Source organism: Asterias rubens, chromosome 19 (assembly GCF_902459465.1).
Source record: "Asterias rubens chromosome 19, eAstRub1.3, whole genome shotgun sequence".
Classification (NCBI taxonomy): Eukaryota; Metazoa; Echinodermata; class Asteroidea; order Forcipulatida; family Asteriidae; genus Asterias; species Asterias rubens.
The window spans coordinates 2,366,883-2,393,736 of record NC_047080.1 but is presented as its reverse complement, the minus strand read 5'-3'; the positions used below and the strand labels follow the sequence as shown (position 1 = coordinate 2,393,736).

General features: G+C 42.3%; 4 protein-coding genes across 5 annotated transcripts in view; 2 read left to right on the top strand and 2 right to left on the bottom strand.

The window, feature by feature from the left end:
• Positions 1-1,645, bottom strand: part of LOC117303485 — a 33,718-nt gene extending 32,073 nt beyond the window's left edge. Inside the window, exon 1 of the mRNA XM_033787707.1 lies at positions 1,540-1,645. The gene's annotated coding sequence lies outside the window, so the exon portion shown is untranslated. The remainder of the gene's footprint in view (positions 1-1,539) is intronic.
• Positions 1,646-1,853: 208 nt separating this feature from the next.
• LOC117303484 (crystallin J1A-like) lies at positions 1,854-8,111 on the top strand. The gene is made up of 7 exons (XM_033787703.1): positions 1,854-2,150; positions 2,856-3,035; positions 3,575-3,766; positions 4,379-4,535; positions 5,155-5,354; positions 6,309-6,448; positions 7,095-8,111. Exons 1-5 carry the CDS (start codon positions 2,084-2,086, stop codon positions 5,351-5,353), a joined length of 795 nt encoding a protein of 264 aa, XP_033643594.1. The 5' UTR covers positions 1,854-2,083; the 3' UTR covers position 5,354; positions 6,309-6,448; positions 7,095-8,111.
• LOC117303304 (crystallin J1B-like) lies at positions 5,499-7,199 on the top strand. The gene is made up of 3 exons (XM_033787471.1): positions 5,499-5,667; positions 6,309-6,448; positions 7,095-7,199. Exons 1-3 carry the CDS (start codon positions 5,499-5,501, stop codon positions 7,197-7,199), a joined length of 414 nt encoding a protein of 137 aa, XP_033643362.1.
• A 97-nt stretch (positions 8,112-8,208) lies between the features above and the next one.
• Positions 8,209-26,854, bottom strand: part of LOC117303483 (calcyclin-binding protein-like) — a 36,400-nt gene continuing 17,754 nt past the window's right edge. For both annotated transcript variants that reach the window (XM_033787701.1, XM_033787700.1), the window contains 3 exons: positions 11,251-11,350; positions 9,898-10,001; positions 8,209-9,242 (listed from right to left, as the gene is read on the bottom strand). In XM_033787701.1, coding sequence (XP_033643592.1) covers positions 8,861-9,242; positions 9,898-10,001; positions 11,251-11,350 — 586 coding nt within the window. In that variant the 3' untranslated portion in view covers positions 8,209-8,860. The remainder of the gene's footprint in view (positions 9,243-9,897; positions 10,002-11,250; positions 11,351-26,854) is intronic.

Below are 26,854 nucleotides of genomic sequence, written 5' to 3'. Positions count from 1 at the left end.
GGGAAACTTACTGTGTAAGTTTTAAATAATATGATAATTGTTTTATCAAGTTATGATTGTTTGAATAAGATGTCCACCCCCCCCCCCCCAAACAAAAAATGTTATATTTAAAATAAAATAAAACAAGTGAATATATAAATAATAAATAAAAAATTGTTTTAAATAACATTCTACACAAATAAAATAAATAAATAAATAAATAGATTGTGTGGATATCGATCTCGAATTTGCACATTATGTATCAAAATACTCTGGCCCCAGTTTTTGCATCGCCCAGCAAGTTAAGGGTATAGTAGCCTTTGTGTCTGATACGCTATAGCTTGTGCATGGGGAAAAAACCTGGATATAAATTATTAACCGTAAAAAAAAATACAAATATCAAAAATTCGGCCAAAATGTAAAACAGCATTAATCTTTTACATTAACCGTCCTAGTCCACTCCTGCTTACACTCCCCCCTTCTCTACCTATAATGTTGATAACCTTTGCACAAGGACGCCAACAGCAAGCCTCTAAAACAGAGCGTTTACGGGATTATAATTTGATTTCGCTTTGAACTAAATGCCATTCAATATCAAGGCCACATGGAACGCGTCAAGCGCGATGATGCTACGCTCGGCTGAACACCATCATGGGGCACGGCTAATCGGTCCCCGAGGCAAAATTTACTCCCCCAAAGTAATCATTTTCCCATCGTCTCTTCAAGGTTGTTGGGCTCTTTAATGATTTAAAGCACATCATGTGGTCATGACCACGGGTGTGGTGGTCATGACCACGGGTGTGGTGGTCACGCAAGTGAAGGGGGCTATACAGCAAGCGAACAAGTTTTAATCTTGTATTGGTTTTACATCTAAGATTCTTAGGTTTGGATTTAAAGAAGAAGGCCTCTCCAGTACAACCTCCTTGGGTCTGCAGTTTCAACATTGTACATATTAGTTTTGCATCAGGGATAAGAATAAGATTATGATTATATCTAATTTGTTAGAATAAAATGGTGGACATCATAATAGCTTATCAATTGCATGACAGTAAACTGTGAAAGATGCCATACCTTGTACAAAGTTAGGGTATGACAAATTTAGCCATGTAATTGTATTGCTGAAGGAGGGGCTGGGGATGATTTATTGATTTGTTGAGATTAATTAATTGACTGCGGCATTTGCTTGTTTACTTTCACCCGGCCCACCAGTGGCAGTGATGCAGTGAACACTCACAATTTATTCCTATTTAACTATTTTGAAAGTTTTTAGGAACGCCGAGACCTAAAACATATCAGTCGGGTGGCCATATTGTACAACTTCTGTTTATGCTTTTTTTTAAGTGCACCGTGTAACTTGTCCGGCCAAGTTGGCATCTGCATGCAGTGAACATTGAATTGATTGGACACGGCAAGCAAATCTTGCGTTTAATGAATGATGGCATGGCTTTCGCTCGTCCACCACACAATTTGCTGGTCTGTGTCACGGTTTGAGACTTTGACCACTGCAAAACTAATGCTAACAACCCTCTGACTATGTATCAAACAAATAGAGGCACTAACCTTCATTCAGCGAAAAAGAGAGGAAATTCTTGGATGCAGACTTCCACTTGAAATGTTGAGGAAGTCAAACTCGAGTCAAGTCACATTTTTCACAATCCAAGGATGCGTGTTGTTTTTCGGTGACAGATGGAGTGCGCCTCCAACGTCACCAGCCTCCTCGAGGTGATACGATAGACTAAGTAACAGTCCATCTTGTGTTTTTATTAAACACAGTTGGCGCTGTGACAGCTCCTCTGCTCTGTGGACCCCGGTTAGAATCCTACCATAAACACGAGCAGTGTATGTGGATTGGGTTTTGGGTCGGGTAAAAATTCTTTTCAAAATCGGTAAAGGGGAACCCAAGATAATCCCCTCTCTGAGGGCCTTTATAGTGCTGAACTCTCCAAAGGACTTGAAACAAGTTTATTAATTGTTACATACAAAAAACACACACGTTTCAGTGGAAGTTCTACAGTCGGCTGGCTAGCTGCGCGTGTGTGCGGCGGGTGTCTGGTGATCAAAACATTGCGAAAATCATGCATAATATTCGACAGTGAAACCCAAAATGTCGGCTGATCAGAAAGAGAGGGCAGTGGCAGCCATTGTAGGGTGTGTTGTCAGTGATGCTGCAGGTATTGTTCTCACAAATATTTCAATCATTCCGTTGTTTACTTTTGTAATGTTACGCAACGGAGAATTCCATAATGACATGGATGATGTGTTGTTGTGTAGTTGTAGTGTGACTGCAATTTATGGTCTGCGTTTAACCTTAACAAGACATGTTTGAACAGCACCTTGGCGAGGTGTCTACAACATAAACTCCTCCCTTTTGACACTGTGATAACCACCTTGACTAAGTCAACATGACAATCAAGGGAAAGTCACTTGTTGTTTCTGATAATTGATTGATTGTTTTTTCCCCACGTAGCTTGATTGGTGATTGAGAGAGGACACTAGCAATGTGTTTGCATAATGAGTAAAATTGGGATCAATGAGCTTTGGGGCCAGGAAGGGGGAGGGGCACTAAAAACTCGCTAAGCACATGCTAAGCTAATGCTTAGCAGACCAAAAGTCATTAAAGTTACATTGTTGTTACTGGTGCGGTGCCCAACCCATCTTTGCTTAGCATAGAAATTTGCTTAGCAGTACTTTCTGATCAACAGCTTTGTGAAATTGGGTCTAGGATAAATGAACACCTGTAAACATATATAATTTCTTGTTATTATGCAGTTGGCAATACATTTTTGCTGTGTAGATTTTGTTCTTTGAGAACTTGTCCTGCTATATTTATTCTACTGCCACTGAAAATCATGTTTTTTTTGTTTTCTTTTAAACAGCCCAGCCACTACATTGGATTTACAACCTAGGCAAGCTGGATGGCATCGTCGGCAGTCGCAGAGACTCAGTTGAATTCTGGGAACCGTCTCACAACCCATTCTATTGTATTGAGACTGGACAGGGCACCAGTTACGCTGACCAAACCCAAACACTGCTGGAGTCCTTGGTTGCTTGTGAAGGTTATTTATTTGCCAACAAATAGTTTGTGGGCTGTCAATTAAACTTTAGCATAATCTTTCTCAAAGACTTTAAAAAAGTAATAATAATTCTCACAAATCAAAACTAGAGAATGTTCCTTTTCCATTTCATGTCATGTAAATGTTATATCGTTGAAAAAATGTAAGTTTGTGGGTAGGATTTAATTTGGCATAATTTATAGACTGCCAAAATAAACGAGAGCAAATTGTGATCACTTTCACTGTCCGACATACCTTGTTGTGCAAACGATGGTTACCATCATTTCAGAACATGCAGAATGATAAAAATTGCCTACATCTATTCTCTAAGATAAAATGATCCCTGGTGAAACCAGGAAAAAAAAATAGTCCTTGAAAATTCTTTTTAAAGATCAGCTTGAATGAAAGTAATCTTCGTTAAACAAATTCTAAACACGTTTAAATTCATTCCAGTTAATCAATCTAGTCGCTGTTGAATTTACTGCAGCTAGGTGTCTCAAAATAACTAATTTGCAACATTAAATCTTCATTGTTCTTGACAGGTTTCAACAAGGCAGATTTTGCACAGAGATTAAAAGCCACATTTGGGCCAGGTTCACGCTATGACAACCAGCTGAATAGCAAGTATGTTATGAAGAGTGGCAAGCAGAAGGGATACCCAATCGATGGTCCCTGGAACCCAAAGGTCATGAAGGACTTCTTGGCCAAGTACGCTCAGGGTATGCAGTTCACAGGTGGGGGTCAAAGGTCAGATATTATTATTATATATATCTGGTAGCGAAACCAAGGATGAATCATCAGTACTTCAACCACTAATAGCTTGCAAGCCCGAGGAAACATGTAGACGAGTGCTTGCTGTCAACCAGAAAAACCGGGGCTAACCCTGAAAACCAGTTCATACTGCCTGCGAGTGCGAAGCTAATTTTGGTGGCGCAACAATCGGTACGGGTTCCATTTCCCTTTGTGGCACAATCAAATTTGCCTCACATGAAACGTTCGCATGAAGTATGAACCTGGCTTTACTCTTTGGCGATAAGTGTTCTAAAAGTACACAGGACTTACGGCTAATTGTCCCATGTGAGGGACTAAGTAATTATGGTGACTGATCTTGCTTAAGGACAAAAGTGGCACAACCAGGACTCAAACTCACACTCAGAAAGACCTGGGCCCAATTTCATAAAACTGTTAAGCAGTAGGCCTAAGTTCTGCTTAGCAAATGACTTGGCCAAGCAAGAAACGACAGCGGTACCAGTCGCTGCAAAACATCACATCATTTGAGCATACTTTAAAAAAGGGAAACGATTTTGAATGACTTTCTAATATTAACTTGGTATTTTACTTCATAGGGAGTAGAGATGTGGCCGACATGGGTGCTGTCGTTCCAGTTGTTGCCATGGTAGCAATGTACGCAGGTAGAACAGAAATGCTGGAAAAAGTGGAAGAGGCTTTAACTGTGCTTTACGAACTTGAGGAGGCAGTCGCCGTAGGGATGGCTGCTGCCAGGTAGGAAGTAAAGACAAGTCTGTGTAACCCTAATAAGTCTTGGTAGCAATCTTCATTGAGTTGAGAAACCATTCAAAACCATTCAACTATGGGTTTTGTAGGGTGGAGCAACTGTGCACAGAACTAACTGTGTACTGTTCGTATGCATTCAGATACGATATCATATTGCAGGCTTGCGTATATTTCATCCAGTATTCAAAACCACAGTGGCTGATATTGAACACTCAGACAGTAGGAGGGTTAACTGTGTGCTGCAATACTTGTGTGCTGTGTAGATGCATTCAACACATGACATCATACTGCAGGCTGGTATAGTTCATCACTCAAAGCCACAGTGATGATATTGAATGGTCAGACAGTAGGAGGGTTAACTGTGTGCAGCAATGCTTGTGTGCTGTGTAGGTGCATTCACCACATGATATCATACTGCAGGCTGGTATAGTTCATCACTCAAAGCCACAGTGATGATATTGAATGGTCAGACAGTAGGAGGGTTAAAGTAAATAACAGTTTCAGGAGGTTTGCACTTCAGCTTTGATCAGAAATTGATGATCAAGGCAGAAGAAAGTGTCGTCCATTAACATTTAACCGGCCATTAACCACTTTCTCTCCGTTGCAGAATTCTGGAGCAGTTCGTGTTGCATCCTGGAATGGATGGTGTCGCTGCCATTGGAGCCGTTATGCAACAGCTGTCCGACCCGAAGAGGGCCAACCCTAACGACCTTGACAGAGCTGTGATTGGTCAATTGAAGAATGTACTGGAGAAGAAGACTAGTGAGCATCGTCATGCGGCCAAGAAGTTCTTTTTGAACAGCTGAGGTACATTTACATTTTCAGCTGATACTTGTAGTAATAATAATGCAGCATTTGTAATGCGCACTTTCCTTTCAACCATTAAAAGGCGTTGGTCTGGTAGTCTTTTTTTGAATATCGAGGCACATTCTTTTGAGTTGATTCTCCCTTATGCCGCTTCTCAGGGCTGTGAACTTAGGTGTGACGCCACTCCCTCTTGAGGACATGCCTGCCCATGTCGCCCTCGAGGCGAGTGTCGATGTGCCAGGAGGACCCTGTTCCAGTCTAGCTTGGAAGAGGTCAACCACCCGAGTGTGCCAGTTGGGAGTAGACCTCTTGGGTTGGCAGTTGTGGCAATCTGCATTAGCTCGCTTTGGCTGGTTGGTTTGCTACTCATGATGGATAAATACAATGACAATGATGATGATGGTGATAATTGTGGCTTCTTATATAGCACACATGTCTGTCACACTCAGTGACGCTCCTGGCGCTGTAACATACAGTATTTCCTGCAAGATGTGGGAGTTTGTGATGATGGTTGATTAGCTTCCGACTGGCACTCAAAAAAAGCAAAGATTGACAAAATAGGGAGACGACCAATGTAGGTCTAGCGAGCTCAGTTGGTAGAGTCAGTCAGTCAATCCATCTTGCACCATATCCCACAGGACGTTTGCTCCACAAATCTTCACTATCCACTCTTGCCCTCTTCAAAGTTAGAAGGTGCTGTTAGTAATGCTGTCAGTTTCCGATTTCTTCCATGGCCTGCCTCGCCTATTTTTCCCGAGTTACTGTTTCAAGTAAGATGCATTTCGTGAGTCTTTGGTAGAGTGCCAGCAATTTAATCTGGGAGGTCACAGGTTATAGTCCCACTCCAGTCAATTTGTCTTTCTATAAATTCTATAAATGATGTCTGCTTTCCTCGATCATTGTCAAGCACTTTTGTCGTTTGATCTTCAGCAATTTCTTTTTTTGTCTTCGCAGACCTACCCGGGGCCTTTCAGTCGGCCCTTCATTCGCTGATAAACCACACTGACTTGGCAGCTGGTGTCCGGACGACCATCATGGCCGGAGGATGCAATGCGAGTCGCTCGGGGTTCATCGGCTCTTGTCTCGGAGCAAGAGTAAGTTTTCAAAACTTTCCTGACTGCCTTAACTGACAGAAACATCAAGTTATTTTAAAAGTATTATACAAGATTCGTAGAGCTACATACATGTAGTTGTAGACTGTTCACGCTTTATGTGATCAACCAAAATAGTTGAATACAGTGTTCATGACATTATTTTGTGTGGTCAACCGTAAACATGAAATAACTAACATGTTAAAATGTTGGCTTAATCCCTCGTGTTAGTCGGGAGAAAATGGTGAAAACCCATGCACATTTTTCAGCAGGTTACAAATTGTCCTTACGTTTGGTTTAACAACCAAAATCAGCTGATTACATATTTTCTTGAATATGACTTCAATTTAGAGGAAAATATTTCCCAGAAATAATGTATGAACTTTATAATCAGTATGCTTTTGGAACTAATTTTCAACAGTGATGTTTTTTTCCTTAACAATCCTGTATATCATTCGGCATCAAAGTGTACCATGAAATTAAAAAATGATGCAAATAGTACAAACAATGCAAGTATTCATCAAGTGTTAGGTCCAGTATGGTTTAAATTTCTGTTATTTTACAAAAAAACTAAACAACTTTTCATGATTAAGTTCTCACTAACCAAACATTTTCTTGTTCTCCAATTTTTTTTATTTTTTTTTAACAGAACGGCTCACAGGGTATCCCAGAGACCTGGAAATCCAAGACCTTCTCCTACTCCAAGGTCTTAGAACTTTCACAAAAGTTGGTTGCAATTAAACTTCCAGAATAACTTAATCATCTCAGGAATTGTATTATAATATTTTCATATCTTTAGTATTTGGAACTTAAATATTTCCATGACATTTTGTTGAATTTATGATGAAGTTGGACTAAAATGTCTTTGTACATGTTTAATTTTTGACGGCAATGCCATATCAATAATGTCATGGAAGAATTTGAACCGAATACCGAGATATATTTATCAGTAGCAAGGGTTAGCTATACTCAATTAAGTGCCGACCGCAAAATGTGTATGCATGTGATGCGAACAAACACACAAGTTATTCGTATAACACTTGCAATTACATGTTATTAGCTTACCAGAGAACATGCTTACCTTACAATCGTTATCAAAGTATCATCGCAAGTCTTTCTTCACAAACTATCTTGTATGTGCACGACGGCAGCAGTATTCAATATTTTGCACTTAAATTGTGTGCTGATCGAAGTGGCTTAATTTTTCTTCTGAGCCGGTCGCCATCGAGTGGTGGTCAGGACGACCAGCAATATTTTGATGTCTCTTTAAACATTTCAAGTAGAAACTTATTTGACAAACGATGTATTAAAGTACTGGTAAACAATTTTGCATTTATAAACAACTAGTTATGCCCAACTAGCCCAAGAAAAACAGAAAAATGTTTGCCATATTTTTGAGCCATAATATGAATTGCACCACCAGTGATGCATTTCAATCACATTTTATTCAAAACAACAACTTAGTTATAGAGAATTTTACATTTCTGAATAATATGTCATATATTTATTGAGAAAGCTCATAAAATTGTTTCTTTGTTACCAGAGGCAGCTGTTAATATGTTTAACAATTTTTGTATGGTATCAATAAAGTGATTATTTATCAATTAGAACTTGTTGTCTCTATAAGTAAATGCAGTGAGTATCGAGTGACAAGAAAACTTAAGTACAAGTATCAAAACTGATCTAGAATAATCTGATTTAGAAACTGCGACGACATCTTCCTCCAACGTTATCTCTGCCCTGCCCCCAAAATTGGGCAATATTTTCACATTTAGACAATCACATGGTTACCTTGAAGCCTGCCTGAGAGTGCTGGTCGTGAAGTTGGTCTGTGCACACATCCACCTTGAGGCACTTTGTTACTGCCTTGGTGATGTAGCCGTTAGACCCTGCTCCATACCCTCATACTAGGCTACCCACCAATGACTCAAACAGCCTTAGCTTTTGAGACCCCGCTCCATACCTACAAACGTACACCCTAACCCTCCCCACCAAGGCGACCCAATCATTTTGGAAAAAACGAAGACTCGACTACCTTCAAGAGGTAGCTCTTGACCCCGCCCCATATCCTACAAGCACCCACCCTTCCCCTCTCACTAGGCTACCCACTCTTCAAACACTGCTGAATCAACAACTTATCAATCTTGGTTAAGTAGCCTTTGAAACCCCAACCATACCCTACAAACATCTCCCCTAACCCTCCCACTAGGCTACCCACTCTTCAAACACTGCTGAATCAACAACTTGTCAATCTTGGTTAAGTAGCCTTTGAAACCCCACCCATACCCAACAAACATCTCCCCTAACCCTCCCACTAGGCTACCAACTCATAGAATGAACGACTTGACATTGAAGTAGCTTCCGAGACCCCACCCATACCCTACAAAACATCCACCCTTACCCTCGCCCCAATGGTTACAACCCATCCGCCTCACCCATCCCATCAAGCCCTTCCATTCCTGCCATCCCACCCAATCCTCCCATCCCAGCCATACCTGCCATCCCAGCCAACCCACCCAGACCACCCATTCCACCTGCACCTCCCATCCCAGCCATACCTGGCATTCCACCCATACCTGGCATTCCACCCATTCCTGGCATTCCTGGCATTCCACCCATACCTCCCATCCCTGACATACCACCCATTCCACCCATACCGGATCCTGGCTTGTCCTTAGACTCTGTCCAGGCCTTAGCGATGGTCCTCTTCATCTCATCGTCTCCCTCGTCGTACATCTTCTTCATCATGTCCATGACTCCACCGCTGGGGTCTGCATTCGCTTCTGGCTTAGCTTGCCTGTCGAAATTAACAATAATAAGAATAGTTTAGGGCCTTGTCACACGAGGCAACTTTTACAGGCAACTTAGAGGCAACTAACTGTAGTGCATGCTACAGTACAACTTATGGTACCATGAGTTATTCTTAAAACAATATATTCTAGTCCCCCAAAAAACTATGTGAACATTGAAATTAGAACGGCTTTTCTGTATGGAGATTGCCTAAAACCCCCCGTAAGCTGACGTCACACTCTCAAAAGGGCAACAAAAACACAGATCAAAGGAGGATTTCTGTTCTATGTGCGTTAAATTGTTGCGCATGACCTCAGTGTACATTAGCAGGTAGCGTTTTAAACTATGCAAGGCAGGGGGTCTACTGATTTCTATAGACCCCTTACACAAAAGTAGAACTCTACTCCGAATAATGTACATCCACCAGATCCATCATTTTGGGAGTCAACATTTTTTTGAGGGAATGTTTGGGCACGATTTTGACTCCAAAAAGGGCAGACAGGATAGGCGCTGCGTATTTTGAGTGCGCTACAAGTTGTGCAAGGGTCTATTGAAAACTTCACACCCATAATACAATGGGATTAAACTCTGCCCCAACCCCCTTACACTCTTTGAATGGCTGTGAAAATGTGGTAAACTTGAACGACCCCCAAGCTACTTACGGCTTTCCTTTGTCCTTGATTCGCTGCTCAGCCTGTGTCAGGTAAGACCACTTCTCTTGCTGCTGTTGCTTTTTCAGAAAAATGACTACACTGTCTGTCTTGATCTGAAGGAAAGACGGGGAAAAAAGGTGTAATTGAGAAACAAATCTTATTTAAGAATAAGTATGGAGATTGCCAGCGTAAGGCTTCAACCCCGGCCACATCCGTTGGGCCCCTGTGCCCCCTTTTAACGTTGGCTGTCATTTATATTGAGTGGGGGACGGGGGAGAGGTGGACAGGGAATGTTTGTTGTATTGTTACTTATGGATGGCCCAAGCATTTTGGCCGGGATTGTAGATAGCTTGGTGGGTAGAGCACTGGCACATTAATCTGGAGGTTGCAAGTTCAAATCTTGCTCTAGTCAATTTGTCTTTGTTCAACCCTGAATAATTTACAAGTTTACAGTTGGGAGTTGAAACCAACGGTTCTTTTCAGAACCACCCCAACTCATTAGAGAAAGTCATTACATGGTGTTACCGCAAACCTTTCCATATCGTATTTCGACCATGTAAAGTTTCAAATCCTACTAAGTTTACAGTTAGTTTCCCTTGTGGTTTGTTATGAAATAAAAAGTCTCATACCCATAGGTGATCCCTCTACAACCACTTCCTGGATCGTATCATAAATCTCAGTGTACTGTAAATGGGGTCAAATAGATTCCATGCTTTGAACTTCGCTCTTGAAGGGGTGCAGGAATTTCTCTCTGGCAAGGGGCACTTCTATGAAGAAAATGTTAACTTGTGTTGGAACTTTGAAAGGGCACCACAGCAAAAGCATTGGGCATCGCAGCAGTTGCTGTGGGTGATGCGGGTTATTTTGAGGCTGGATATCCCACAAGAGTGTCCAAACAATGAAGCTACCACTTCAGATTAAATAATGTATATATGACATGCATGTTCAACCCCAAAAACAAGCAAAAGTCTAGAGCAAGTATGAGTGTGCACCATGGTTAACTAAAGGTTGACTTTTTTGACCGAAACCCAGGCTGGTCGACTATTTGAAACCAGCCTCAGGACCAAGGTTTCTTGTGGGGTCCTAGTATCCCAATTTCATGCTAACCTGTATAAAGCACAGACGGGAACCAGTGACAATATAATGAAAAGGCGGAAGTCAATTGAGTGTTAAAAACCGTGGTACCGGTGGTTGGCTAGACTTTCGAGTGAGTGCATCACTATGCATGTACAATGCTGGTCAGTGGTCAACCACAGGTCGACTAAATGTTCACACTCGAACTGGCTCCAGGTGAGACTATGTCACATCCACATAAAAAATTTATATTTATCTGGACTTGTCCAGCTTTGAGTTTACATGTACCTTATAGTGACTCTCGTCTGGAATGATGGAATTGAGGAGACCAAGGATGGAAAGTTGATGATTGGAACCGTTTAATCCTCGCACAAGGAGCTTGAAAGATCTGCAAAAAAAATAAAAATAATAAGTGACACATGTTACTGACGTTGCACTTTTGCACTGCCAACCTCAAATAATCAGAAAACTATGCAACTGCCAGAAACACTGGGGCAACCCCACTTCTCTTTTAGTTCCAGGGACTGATTTCACAAAGCTCTAAGATGGATTGCTTAGCAAAGTGTCACAATGCAAATCACTATGGCAGTAATGCACATCTCATCTTAAGATGAATATTATTGGTTCGTGAAATCATGCCATGTTTTTTTTTTTAATGTGCATTGCACAACCCAAGTGGACATACGGCTTTACACTCCATCCAGCAGGACGAAGCAATAATGGTTAAGGGTTTTGCTTAATAATAAGTTTCATGACAGGGAGTTGCACCCACACTCATGTTGATCAAAAACACAAGAGCTTGCATCCGGTGCTCTTATCTGCTTGGCCACAACACACCACCATATAGCACACATATCCTAGTAGCTAATAATAATGTAATGGGATGAAATTGCAGCCCCCCTTTTTTTGTTACCCCTAGTTTACCTATGTCCTGCTCGGACTAGGGCGAGTCTAGGGGTGGGTGGTTGCCTGGTGGTGTGTGATGAGTGGGTGATTGGTAGCAGGCTTTGCAACCAATCACGGCTATTGAGGAAGGGATGTCTCAGGGGTCAGTGCCCAAACCCAAGGAAGTGGTTTGACACTTGGCCACTGGACACCGACAGAGGACGGATAGTGTTAGAATTAACCCTCCAAGTTCCTTCAATAATTACACTTTGCCTCTGTCGGACATCTACGTTGGATTGCGCCAGCCCAGCTTTATCACCACAATAATTGTATATTCATCCCCTGTCCTGCTCTAGGTGAGTTTGATTTTACTTTTATCTTTCTTGTGAGCCTAGCTAGGTTTAAAAGTTAAAGTAAAGATCGGCGTGTCGCGTAACATTTAATTTGAACAATCACTGCATACTTTCAATTGTGTAAGGATAGTGTTTTAGATTTTGATGACTGAAGTTCTAGAAAAGAAGTTCCTTTTTACATGCTCTTATTTTGAATTGCTGATTGTTGACTTGTTGTTTTCCATGCTCTTTTGACTTTTGATGCTTACAAAATGTGAATTGTCATATTACATTTTGTCTCCGTATTATTAAGCTTTTAACTTGATTTATTTAATGTTGGTTTAGTTTCTGCATTATTCAGTACTTATTTGTTTCATGGTTCAATTTCATTGTCTACTTTGCCCAAGACCAGATACTTTTATTAGCGTCTGTTTTATTGAGTGGTTGATTTGTTTGATTCCACCTGTGGATTATTAGAACAACTTATTTCTAATAGTACTTTTTGATATGAGTTTGGCAAGAGACAAAGACTAGTTTTGTATTTGAAGTTTCTTTGATTTAGTTTTATGCATCTTTCTTTCTTGTATTTACTGAAACTATACTTTTCAGCCAGTGATTACTTTTATCATAGTTTTGCTCTATGGTTTCATACATATATCTTTGCTTTTTAACTTCTTGTTTGGTTTTTAATGTTTTGCATTTACGTTTATTTAGACTTCTTTAAAGTTTATCATTGTATATAATACATTGCAGTCAAAACCAATTCCCACGGTTTTTCATTGTTTATTGTAAACATCCTGATTTCATGGCACCAAGGAGTCATTGTTCCATGAAATGTCTTAAATACCACAAACTATGCAAGGGGTGTAGTTTCCCTTAATTGGTTTAAATACCCTGTCCATCATTTTGCCTCAGGCATGCACTGGTCTGGGGAATAGTGTGACCTTTTAGCACCCATACTGCACTGGCTAGTGTAACAGTCTCACACAGCTGTTATTGTTTCACACTTAATTTACTTTCAAGATTAGTGATTTCTGTTAAAGGATTATAAGGTTTATTATTAGGTATTTAATTTTAGTGTAGTTTATATTTTTGAATGGCATAGTATTAATTTTACACTTGGCCACTGGACACCGACAGAGGACGGATAGTGTTAGAATTAACCCTCCAAGTTCCTTCAATAATTACACTTTGCCTCTGTCGGACATCTACGTTGGATTGCGCCAGCCCAGCTTTATCACCACAATAATTGTATATATTCATCCCCTGTCCTGCTCTAGGCCGAATCCAAATCAAGAGAGCCAGCAGGACAGCGTGTCATCAACTGTAGCCTATTTATCTTCACTGCATTTTCGTCATACCCAGTTGTACCAGAACAGTAATCCTGTCCCCTGATCAAGGACAAGGAACTGGTTCTGAAGTCGTCAAGTTTGTCATCGTAATCTTCGCAGCCCCAACATCTTCAACTTTGCTGGAAGAACTTTTTCATTGCCACACCATCTTCAATTCAAGTATCTTCAATTCAAGTTATCGTCAGCATCCGTCCAAGTCCAACACCAACAGATAGGCCATTCATTTATTTTTGTTTTATATTTCCATTGTATAAAATTTCATTGTTATTTTCGTTGCATTTTAATTGTCGAGACCCGCTGGGTTCGTTTTTCTCCTCTTTTGTATTTGAGATTTTATTATTATCTCATTTGCACTGTATAAATACAGCGTTTTAAATTCGCCTCTCCCTTTATAGTAGTCGGGATTTGAATAAAACTTTCTTCATATTTTACAACACCACAAAAACAGCGTGTCCCTTGTAAAATTTATTATGTTTCAGCACAGAGTGCGCTAGCCGCACTCAAACCTGTTACATAATTGGCGCCCAATGTGGGGATACGCTGTATTTCGTTTCCAATTTTGATTGTGTGTTCAAACAAAACACCTTTCGACGACTACTGATGGGGCCCACATTATTTCTCGACATTGTTTTCTGCTAAACTTGCCAACTTTCCCCATTGTATTTATTTGTTGTTTTTCAGCATTGCTCTTGCCCAAGTTTTAATTTGAATTTCTTGTTTTCATGTACCCTTTGGTTGCATGTAATTATTTACATCAGATTTTTTATTTATAACTCTTAACTTCATTTTAACCATTATGTCCGTGTTGGTGGCTAACATTCCACCTGAAGCCTCCCTAGCGCAGATACGTTATTTTCTAGGAAGGGCTGGTGCAATCCGTAACATTACTGAGCCCTCACATTCCGGAAGTGCCTATGGCTCATATGTATATTGCCAGTACACTTCTCCGGCAGCGGCGGCTGAGGCTGTTCAGTTCCTTAATGGACGGTCCCTCCTCAATGGCTACCCTCGCTTGTCGCACCGGCAGCCTCCACCCCCTGGACTCGACCCTATACCAATGGCTTCCCTCATACCCTCCCACGAAGATGTTCTTCGTACAACCCCTCCCTTGCCTATCCTTCATCCCCCGACACCGATGACTGTGCCCATACCAACCATACCACAACAATATCCTATTTCTCACCCAACTACCCCTCCCCCTTCCATTCCTTTTTCCAATCCTCCCCCTCCTGTACTTTCTCCTATCCCCCAGGCGGCCTTTGCAGCGCCGCAGCCAGTGCCGCAGCCAGCGCCGCAGCCACAGCCGCAACCGCCACATGCGTTTCCATCTCATTTTCCCCCACATAGGCCTTTCCCTGCCCATCCTCGGCCCCCAGCTGCTTATGTCCAGCCCCCCAAGATCTCTCCTTTCCTTGGGGACGTGTCGTCAAAGGGGCATGGTGTTGACTTCGACTCTTGGAGATTCGAAGTCGACTCCTTGCTCCGAGACGGCACATACTCGGAGCAGATTTTGGCCCCATATGTTCGCCAATCGATCCGTGGAGAACCCAGTCGGCTAATTCAAACGCTGGGCCCCCACGCTTCGATTGGCGCCATAGTTCGTGAGCTGGAGGGGAGTTACGGCACCGTCCAGGATGGGCCGTCACTCCTCCAGCGGGCGTATAACAGCAACCAAGAAGACCAGGAGACGGCTGCTGGTTTCGGTCGCCGTCTCAAACTCCTCGTGTATGATGCGTGCCGTCGTGGTGGCCTTCCTGTGGCCACCATGGACAACGTTCTGATGCAAATATTTTGGCGTGGCCTGAGAGACCAACAACTCAAGAATATCTGTCGCCATAAGAAGGACGAGGTAGCCACATTTGATAGTTTAGTGCGCCTCGTCCGCTTGGGCGAGCAGGAGTTGGTTGCGAAACGCCCCGTGAAGGACCTCCCCCCTGGCCCTTCACGCCCCACTCCTGCCCATGACTTCAAAGATGCCCTCTCGGTAATTTCTTCCTCACTGGCTGAGCTTAAAGTCGCCTTAACACCCCAACCAGCGGCCCCTCCAATCCAGCCCCCACCCCATTTTCGGAGCTTTGCCATGACCTCCAACAACCCACCCCCACTCAATCCGCCCACACCAGCACGGTTTGAGTGCTATAAATGCGGTCAAGTCGGGCACATTGCCCGTGGGTGTCGCAACCCCCCTAAGCCTCAAAAGTCCCAACAGTTAAACAGGCACCTGCCTCCACAGGGGGTGATGTGGCAGGCAGCCCCGCCGTCAAACCCGGCGGCCTCCACCACACCCCAACAATCCTAAATCGCTTGGTGGGTAGTGCCAATGAGACAGAGGCTTGTGTGTCTGGTGTGGAATGCCTTTGCCTCGTTGACACTGGGTCACAGGTTACGACAGTTTCCAAGTCCTTCCACACCAAACATCTTTCCTCCAATCCCATTAAGCCCATCAGTAACCTTCTTCAAGTCCAAGGTGCTGGTGGTGCTACTGTCCCTTTCCTAGGATACATCGAAGTTCAAATCTCATTTCCTTTTCAACTTCGTAATGAGCCTGCATCATACTGGGCACTAGCACTTGTTGTACCGGACACGGCTTATCATGCCAATGTTCCCCTTTTGGTTGGTACCAATGTTATCGCTCAGTGCAAGTCGCATTGTTTCCAATCGTATGGGCCACGATTCTCTCAAAAGGTAGCCCTGCCAAATGCCTTGCAACTTGCACTCGAAAGTCTGTCTGCCCAAGACAAATGCAAGAAACAGAAACTTGGAAACGTACGAGCAGCCGGTAATAGGGTTATCACAATTAACCCAAATGAAACCGTTGTCGTTGGTGGTTTTGTAAAAGCCCATCTCCAAGGATTGCATTTGAAAGTTATTGTTGAACCCGCTGAGGGACATGCCCTGCCTGGCATGTTGAAAGTCCTTCCTACAGTCCTTACATTGGACCGCGATGTTCACCATAATTTTGTTCCAATAACAGTCAGAAATATGTCCCTAAAACAGTGCTTCATCCACCCGAGAACTGTTTTGTGCAAATTGGAGCACGTTGATTCAATCTCCTCTCCTACTTGTGAGAAAGAATCACGAACCAATCACCCCACCGATGTCGTTCTAGACGAGACAGATGATTTCTTGAATATGTTCAACTTTACTGAGTCACCGATTAGTTCCGATAATCTGACTACAGTTAAAGATTTCTTGAAACACCGTACTTCTGTTTTCTCACTTCACGACAAAGACCTTGGACACACCACCACTGTCCAACATGGAATCACTTTGACCAATAACACGCCCTTCAAAGAACGGCATCGCAGAATTCCCCCTGCTCAGTATGATGAAGTTAGACAGCTGATCAGGGAGATGCTCGATGCTGGGGCAATCAGGGAATCACATTCCCCTTGGGCATCCCCTGTCGTCCTAGTACGGAAAAAGGATGGCAGTCTGAGGTTTTGCATAGATTATCGTAAACTGAATGAACGTACAGTACGCGATTCCTATGCACTGCCCCGCATTGAGGACACATTGGATGCCCTACATGGCGCAAAGTGGTTTTCCTCTCTAGACTTGAAAGCTGGGTATTGGCAAGTGGAGATGCGAGAAGAAGACAAAGCGAAAACGGCTTTCACAACCCCGCTTGGGTTTTATGAAGCAAACCGTATGCCTTTTGGCCTTACTAATGCCCCAGCAACCTTCCAAAGACTCATGGAACGTTGCGTGGGGGACCTCAACCTGAAAACATGTTTAGTCTACCTCGATGACATCATTGTTTTCTCAAGTACTTTCGAGGAACATCTCGAGCGACTTGAGTCAGTACTCACACGGCTGCAGCAGCATGGTTTGAAACTAAAGCCGTCCAAATGCCATCTTTTTCGTTCCTCTGTGAAGTACCTCGGTCATGTGATCTCGGCAGCAGGCGTTGAGACCGACCCAGATAAAACTGCTGCCTTGAAGACTTGGCCAGTTCCCAGTAACCACCAGGAAGTTCGATCCTTCCTGGGATTCGCTGGATACTACCGCCGATTCATTGCAGGGTACTCCAATATAGCCAAACCCCTTCATGCCCTTACGGTGGGCCTCCCAATGAAGAAAGGTGTTGGCCGTTCCCACAAGCCCAAACCCCCTCCTTTCACCTGGACCCCAAATTGTCAACATGCTTTTGAATACCTGATCACACAACTAACAGAGGCACCTGCCTTGGCTTATGCTGATTTAGTCAACCCTTCATCCTTCATACTGATGCCAGTGTCACTGGTCTTGGTGCAGCGCTGTATCAAATGCAGGATGGACGGGAACGAGTTGTTGCTTATGCAAGCAGAGGTCTCTCAAAGAGCGAAGCAAACTACCCTGCCCATAAACTTGAGTTCTTAGCTCTGAAGTGGGCCGTAACAGATAAGTTTCATGATTATCTTTATGGGACTAGTTTTAGAGTGGTGACAGACAACAATCCTCTAACTTATGTGCTCACGACTGCCAAGTTAGATGCAACTGGACATCGTTGGCTCGCTGCCCTGTCTGCATATAATTTCACATTGGAGTACAGGAGTGGCAAGCTCAATGGTGATGCAGATGGCCTGTCTCGTCGCCCCCACCATGAGACTGCAGCTAATTCACAGACTGTTCCTGTTGAAGCTGTAAAAGCTGTAGTGGGCTCACACGGTGTTTACCTTGCCAACTCAGCCGAGTCACCCACCCCATTTGTAGAGACTCTAGCCCTGCAAGGCTCAGCTGTCCCACCAGAAATCGATGATCCCCCACTATGGCCTGGCCAAAGTCCCATTCCTCAGGTGTCCACCGAGGAGTGGCGACAGTATCAACGTGAAGATCCTACCATTGGGAAGATCGTTCGATACATGGAGGAAGGACAATGTCCCCAGGGGAAGTTGAGACATCGAGAAAGTCGTGATGTTGTTGCAATCCTACGGGACTGGGACAAACTCACATTTCGAGGTGGTGTCCTGTACCGCCAACGTACAGAGAAAAATGGTGGTAGAATTTTCCAACTTGTTCTCCCCATGCTGTACAGGGATGTTGCTTTCCGTTGTCTTCATGATGAAGCTGGTCACTTTGGTCGTGAGCGGACTCTTGACTTGATCCGTTCTCGATTCTTTTGGCCATACATGGCTTGTGATGTTGATAATAGGATTCGCTCATGCCCCAGATGTATCAGGCGTAAGATGCCCCAGTTGCTATAAGGACAGCCCCAATGGTAAGCATTACAACTTGTGAACCAATGGAACTGGTGTGCATCGATCATCTTTCCCTCAAAACGACTGGTGGTTCACAAGCGGATATTTTGGTTATCACCGACCATTTTAGCCGTTATGCCCAAGCAATCCCGGTACCAAACCAAACAGCTAAAACTACTGCCCGTGTACTGTTTGACAATTTCTTTGTCCATTATGGATTTCCTGGCAGACTTCATTCTGACCAGGGAAGGGGTTTTGAGTCCGATGTTATACACCAGTTGTGTAAAATAACCGGCATCACTAAGAGTCGAACATCCCCATATCACCCCCAAGGAAATGGTCAAGTCGAACGTTTCAACAGAACATTTCTTGAGATGTTAGGGACATTGCCTGAGGACAAGAAGTCAGTGTGGAAAAAATATGTTGCCCCTCTGGTCCATGCATATAACTCCACCAAGAATGATGCAACTGGTTTCTCACCGTACTTCCTTATGTATGGTAGACATCCAAAGCTTCCAGTCGATATCTTTCTTGGATTGGAACCACGAGAGTCGGCCAATAGAACCCAGGGAGAGTATGCAAAGCAATTGAGACGACGCCTTGCTGATGCATACAACCTGGCCTCAAGTCACTCTGACAAGTCTAACTCCCGTAATAAGGCTCGTCGCGACATCAATTTGAGAGCTGCCATCTTACACCCTGGTGACAGAGTTCTGGTTAAGGTTGTCGCTCCCACTGGAAACTACAAGATAGCTGACCGATGGGAACAACATCCTTACAAGGTGGTCAAGCAGGTAAACCCTGATATTCCTGTGTATGTGGTGAAACAAGAGCAAGGTGGAGGTCCTACTCGAACACTCCATAGGAACTTGCTCCTGCCCTTCAACTCGTTGCCACTCCCTGTACCTACTTCCACTGAAGGCACAGCGAGCAAGGCAAAGCAGACACAGGAACCACACCCATCAGAATCTGATACTGAATCGGATGCACCCATAGTAGAAGACTCGGTGTCAGATGACGATGACCCCCCTGCTACGGGTCCCCAGGTCCCCCCTAGACAAAGACCCAGCAGAGTTATAAAGCCCCCTAACCGTCTTGGCTTTTCCCTCCAACATGGAATTCCAGAATGGAAGGAAAAGGCAGAGTTTCTTCAATCTTTTATGAGTACCTTCAGTTTAGAAAAAAGTAAGGATGCATGCATTACTGCAATGTTAGGCATTATTACTGCAAAATAGAGCGATTTTTTTTTTTTAAATTTTATTTCTTTGTCATTTTTTTCCCTAGGCATTTTACTTGCGCGAATGGACATGCGTAGCGATTGTTTAAACTTATGTCGGGACGACATTCAGAAAGCAGGCGCGCGTGTAATGGGATGAAATTGCAGCCCCCCTTTTTTTGTTACCCCTAGTTTACCTATGTCCTGCTCGGACTAGGGCGAGTCTAGGGGTGGGTGGTTGCCTGGTGGTGTGTGATGAGTGGGTGATTGGTAGCAGGCTTTGCAACCAATCACGGCTATTGAGGAAGGGATGTCTCAGGGGTCAGTGCCCAAACCCAAGGAAGTGGTTTGACACTTGGCCACTGGACACCGACAGAGGACGGATAGTGTTAGAATTAACCCTCCAAGTTCCTTCAATAATTACACTTTGCCTCTGTCGGACATCTACGTTGGATTGCGCCAGCCCAGCTTTATCACCACAATAATTGTATATTCATCCCCTGTCCTGCTCTAGGTGAGTTTGATTTTACTTTTATCTTTCTTGTGAGCCTAGCTAGGTTTAAAAGTTAAAGTAAAGATCGGCGTGTCGCGTAACATTTAATTTGAACAATCACTGCATACTTTCAATTGTGTAAGGATAGTGTTTTAGATTTTGATGACTGAAGTTCTAGAAAAGAAGTTCCTTTTTACATGCTCTTATTTGAATTGCTGATTGTTGACTTGTTGTTTTCCATGCTCTTTTGACTTTTGATGCTTACAAAATGTGAATTGTCATATTACATTTTGTCTCCGTATTATTAAGCTTTTAACTTGATTTATTTAATGTTGGTTTAGTTTCTGCATTATTCAGTACTTATTTGTTTCATGGTTCAATTTCATTGTCTACTTTGCCCAAGACCAGATACTTTTATTAGCGTCTGTTTTATTGAGTGGTTGATTTGTTTGATTCCACCTGTGGATTATTAGAACAACTTATTTCTAATAGTACTTTTTGATATGAGTTTGGCAAGAGACAAAGACTAGTTTTGTATTTGAAGTTTCTTGATTTAGTTTATGCATCTTTCTTTCTTGTATTTACTGAAACTATACTTTTCAGCCAGTGATTACTTTATCATAGTTTTGCTCTATGGTTCATACATATATCTTTGCTTTTTAACTTCTTGTTTGGTTTTTAATGTTTTGCATTTACGTTTATTTAGACTTCTTTAAAGTTATCATTGTATATAATACATTGCAGTCAAAACCAATTCCCACGGTTTTTCATTGTTTATTGTAAACATCCTGATTTCATGGCACCAAGGAGTCATTGTTCCATGAAATGTCTTAAATACCACAAACTATGCAAGGGGTGTAGTTTCCCTTAATTGGTTTAAATACCCTGTCCATCATTTGCCTCAGGCATGCACTGGTCTGGGGAATAGTGTGACCTTTTAGCACCCATACTGCACTGGCTAGTGTAACAGTCTCACACAGCTGTTATTGTTTCACACTTAATTTACTTTCAAGATTAGTGATTTCTGTTTAAAGGATTATAAGGTTATTATTAGGTATTTAATTTTAGTGTAGTTTATATTTTGAATGGCATAGTATTAATTTTAAACTTGGCCACTGGACACCGACAGAGGACGGATAGTGTTAGAATTAACCCTCCAAGTTCCTTCAATAATTACACTTTGCCTCTGTCGGACATCTACGTTGGATTGCGCCAGCCCAGCTTTATCACCACAATAATTGTATATTCATCCCCTGTCCTGCTCTAGGCCGAATCCAAATCAAGAGAGCCAGCAGGACAGCGTGTCATCAGCTGTAGCCTATTTATCTTCACTGCATTTTCGTCATACCCACTTGTACCAGAACAGTAATCCTGTCCCCTGATCAAGGACAAGGAACTGGTTCTGAAGTCGTCAAGTTTGTCATCGTAATCTTCGCAGCCCCAATATCTTCAACTTTGCTGGAAGAACTTTTTCATTGTCACACCATCTTCAATTCAAGTATCTTCAATTCAAGTTATCGTCAGCGTCCGTCCAAGTCCACCACCAACAGATAGGCCATTCATTTATTTTGTTTTATATTTCCATTGTATAAAGTTTCATTGTTATTTCGTTGCATTTTAATGTCGAGACCCGCCGGGTTTGTTTTTCTCCTCTTTTGTATTTGAGATTTTATTATTATCTCCTTTGCACTGTATAAATACAGCGTTTTAAATTCGCCTCTCCCTTTATAGTAGTCGGGATTTGAATAAAACTTTCTTCATATTTTACAACACCACAAAAACAGCGTGTCCCTTGTAAAATTTATTATGTTTCAGCACAGAGTGCGCTAGCCGCACTCAAACCTGTTACAATTCTAAAACATCCCCCCCAAAAAAAAAAAAAAAAAAAAAAAAAACCCACAAAAACCCACAAAAACCCCCACAAACAAACCAAAAACATACACAGCTCTGGAACTTGACACCCCTCTTAGATAATGTGAAATGATCCAGTCTAGAATATCAAGGACTTTTGCTCCCCAGGTCAATGCACTTTTGAGCAACTGGAGATGTTACTTATAAACTAATTGTGTCCTGATACAAAAAAAATTATGAATTTCTTCAAAACTTGTGAGAAATCTGGATTCCAGTCAATAAATTGGAAAAAAATCAAATCAAAATGGAAATGCATTCCAAGGTGTTACAATTCAGGAGGTTTACAGACTATGTGCATCAACTAAAAAAGTACAATCACTTTGGTGATTGCTTTACTTCTCTCACTCAAGAACAAGGAGATTTGAGAAAATCATTAAAATGTAATGGTTTTCTTCATGAAGAATCCTGAGAAATCGCAGGCCTCAACTAATATTAATGAAACACAAATATTTATCAAAATAGTGTAATAACATTTCAGTTTTTAATTTTAGTCTACCTGAACAACATTGTAAGATTACATTGTAAGAGTCAAGAAGAAAACTTCCAAGTTGTAATGTTGAGAGTGGGTTTTCGCTCATCACACACACGCCACAAACACAATCACAACTCACTCGACCAGCGCAGCAGTCAGTGCAAGGTTGAGCATGATGGGTCATTGACATTGATGTACAGAGAGGCGAGACAGTTTTAGTTACACACTTACAGTTCAGAGCGCTACCACTGTCACATTTTCGTTCACAAACAGAGACTGGAATGTGGTAAAGTCAAACGCCACTTTTCATTCGGTCTGGCAAATTTAGTAGGCCATTCTAAAAAGGGAACTAAAAAAGCCGCGGTGGTCGTCGGTGTGTCTACCTCCATGTGGTCCATGGTCTTACTATTCCTCCATGGTCTTACCATGGGTCTTACCATGGAGGAATAAATTAGACCATGGTCTTACTTAAAAAATAATACCAAATACAGAATACTCGTATTTTCTACATCACCACCAAGGACTTCTCTATATGGTAGCAAAACAAACATAGAGAAGAAAACGGACATGAAATAGTAGACTAACAACATACCTTTGTCCAAAAAAATACTAGTGTGCACTATAAAAATGTTGGTAAATGCTTGACCGAGGGGTTTCCTGTGCCGGGCCTTGTGTCTGACTTGGATCTGCCTCCCGTCGCGTCGTGAGCAAGGGGAGGGAGGGCGCCCGCGCGACGAAAGTGTCAAGCCGAATCCGAATTGGCGGCTATGGTTACGGCTACGGCTGTTGCTAGAGGTGTTGCTAAGGACGTCCTATACTTCAACACACGATGACGCAGAAATCTTGCCGTAGCCGTAGCCGTAGCCGTAGCTGTAGCCGCCAATTTGGACACGGCGTGAGAGTCTGGTGGTGATTATGTAATCATAAGCTGTCACTGTTGGGAATACCCCAAGGCCCCCTTGAGTCGCCATGCAACAAAGATCTTAGGGGTGAGTCATCAGCGACTCATCTTAGTTCGCACCACCACGAAGTCGTACAAATAAACTGGGCCCAATAAAAACTACCGGATGTTATCAATTTTATTGGGCATGAATGGAAGTTTATAGTGGGAGTTATTCCTCCATGCACAGTGTTCTTGTTGACTCTCCGGTTTAGAGATGACTATCAGCTATAATTCACGGAGGAAAGTTACGTTACCAATGGAGGAAAGAAAATACATGATTTCCCTTTTCCAGTGAGTAAACTAGGTTGTAAATTCTCGTTCAGATCAAACTCGTTGTTGTCTCGTTTCTCACAGACCATTGGAATTCAAGTAAATTATTTCAAGAGAAGTTATACACCTTCCAAAATCGTCATATTTATTGGCCCATGAATTGAAAATGCAAAATGTGTGAACATAATTTCCACCATTACCGAGTCAATACACACCCGAGCTTATACCAGCTTTATAGGCAGTGTTATTCTTTGGTATGAAGGGCACTCAAGGGAGGCGGCATTTCATGATTACATTAAGACCAATCTCAGAGTTATTTCCTAAATTGTATGGAATTTAATGGTGTTGTTGTTGTTGTTATTGTTGTTGTTGGTTGGTGTTGTGTGGTGTTATTGTTGTTGTTGTGTTGTTGTTGTTGTTGTTGTGTGGTTGTTGTTGTTGTTGTTGTTTTTGACCCTAGACTTGGTATTCCCATCTTAAACAGAAAAGCAATGACGAAAAATTGCACCAAACTGGAGGGAAAAAAATGTTATTATCATCGGCCTTGTGTTTGTCACTGTTGAAGTATAGTGCTACATCGTTCAGTACATTTCAACAGAGGGCGGTCTGTATGTTATGCACACCTCGGTACCATTATACTCCCTGGGCCTTTTCGAAGCTCCTGGCATAGGCTCCTGACCTGTTTCAGAATCCCTGCCAAAGACTAAGCCTTGGTATTGAAAAAACGTTGAGATTTGATTATTTTAACCAGAAGGCAATGGCGAGTAAGGCGCCACATTGCAGAAAACGTGCTCGCGCAATCACCGACCTGTGTGTTATTGAAATAATGATAAATCGACTGTTTTTAATGACCTGAGTGTATTTAAAGCAATCGCACCTCGGTAAACAGTATTGTGTATCACAACTTATATAATAACTAACCTGTGAAAATTTAGGTCCAACGGTCATCGGAGTCGGGAGAAAATAACGGGAAAACCCACCCTTGTTTCCGCACGTTTCGCCATGTCATGACATGTGTGTTTAAAATAAATCAGTTATTCTCGATATCGAGAATCGATATATGTTTTAATGTTATCTCAAAAAGTAAAGAATTTCATGGAATAATATTTCAAGGGAAGTCTTTCACCATTACCTTCTGTAAATATTTGTAAATCTGTGAACTTTTAATTTTTGTTCTGTTCAGAAAGTATGGCTTTAATCGACATGAGATTTCAAATGATTACAAATTTTTGCAGAAATTATTTTGGCTCAAATCTATATTACAGCAAATACATCTTAAGCCGGTATGGCAGGAATTTCAGGAAATTCTTTTTCTGATAGCGCCCTCTTTTGATCAACTTATTAATCATTCTCCCCTACCTTAAGTATATAGCCTGAACGCAATTTTTTCCTGGTGTTCAAATTCATGATTTTTTTTAAGGATTCCCTTTTTGAGTCGATTTAGAAAACAAAATTTCCCCTTTGACGACAGTGGCAAATTTCGTACAGAACAAATGTTGCAGCCTGCATCTGACAACACACGCCGGACTACGCTAGGTCTCTGGCTGCTCAAACCGGGAGGCTAGATGAGTCGACCAAGATGTACTAGCGAGCCTTTCTTCAGAAGGACTTGGATCATAGTCGATGGAGTACCACATCCTCAGGTGGGATTGGTATAATTGGATGAATTGAAAGTTGATTCTTTAAGCACTCAATGATGTAAGGTTTTAAGGGCACAGTATTTGATGAGGTTTTTTAAATATTAATTAGACATGTAAATAGTGCGGAACTTATTAGGATTTCGGTGATTAGAATTTATCTCTGAGCAAGTATTTGTGAAGACAGAAAAGCAAAGACGAAATGTAATTTTTTGTTTGTTTACTTCCATCGGTACTATGCAACCTGGCATCAGTGAAAATGCATAAAGACCTCGGGCTATGGCTAACATTGGCCATGGCTAACATTGGCTATGGCTAACATTGGCTATGGCTAACATTGGCTATGGCTAACTCTGGCTATGGCTAACTTTGGCTATGGCTAACTTTGGCTATGGCTAACTCTGGCTATGGCTAACATTGGCTATGGCTAACTCTGGCTATGGCTAACTTTGGCTATGGCTAACTCTGGCTATGGCTAACTGTGGCTATGGCTAACTTTGGCTATGGCTAACTGTGGCTATGGCTAACATTGGCTATGGCTAACTCTGGCTATGGCTAACTCTGGCTATGGCTAACTTTGGCTATGGCTAACTTTGGCTATGGCTAACTTTGGCTATGGCTAACTCTGGCTATGGCTAACATTGGCTATGGCTAACTCTGGCTATGGCTAACATTGGCTATGGCTAACTCTGGCTGTGGCTAACTCTGGCTATGGCTAACATTGGCTATGGCTAACTCTGGCTATGGCTAACTTTGGCTATGGCTAACTCTGGCTATGGCTAACTTTGGCTATGGCTAACTCTGGCTACGGCTAACATTGGCTATGACTAACATTGACTATGGCTAACATTGACTTTGGCTAACTATGTGTACATCACAGAAGAAGAGTTCTATTGCGCCTGATTTGGCTAACGGTATCATGGTTTCACTCGTGCGCCAAGCCGCAGTGTGGTAATCTTCAGTTATGAAGCAGCATTACAAAGGAAGAAGAAGGATAAACAGGGCCAATATCTTAGGGCTGCTTTAAAGCACAACAAGTAGCGAAGCAAAATCAAATGAGGCTTAACAGAGTAAGGTTACCAGCGAATTGATATTCTGCTTATCTGTGTTGAGCAGCAAATTTCAGCAATATTTGTTTTGCTTAGGCAGCTCTGTGAAATCGGGTTCTGCACCATCACCAACAGCACCACCACAACAAGTG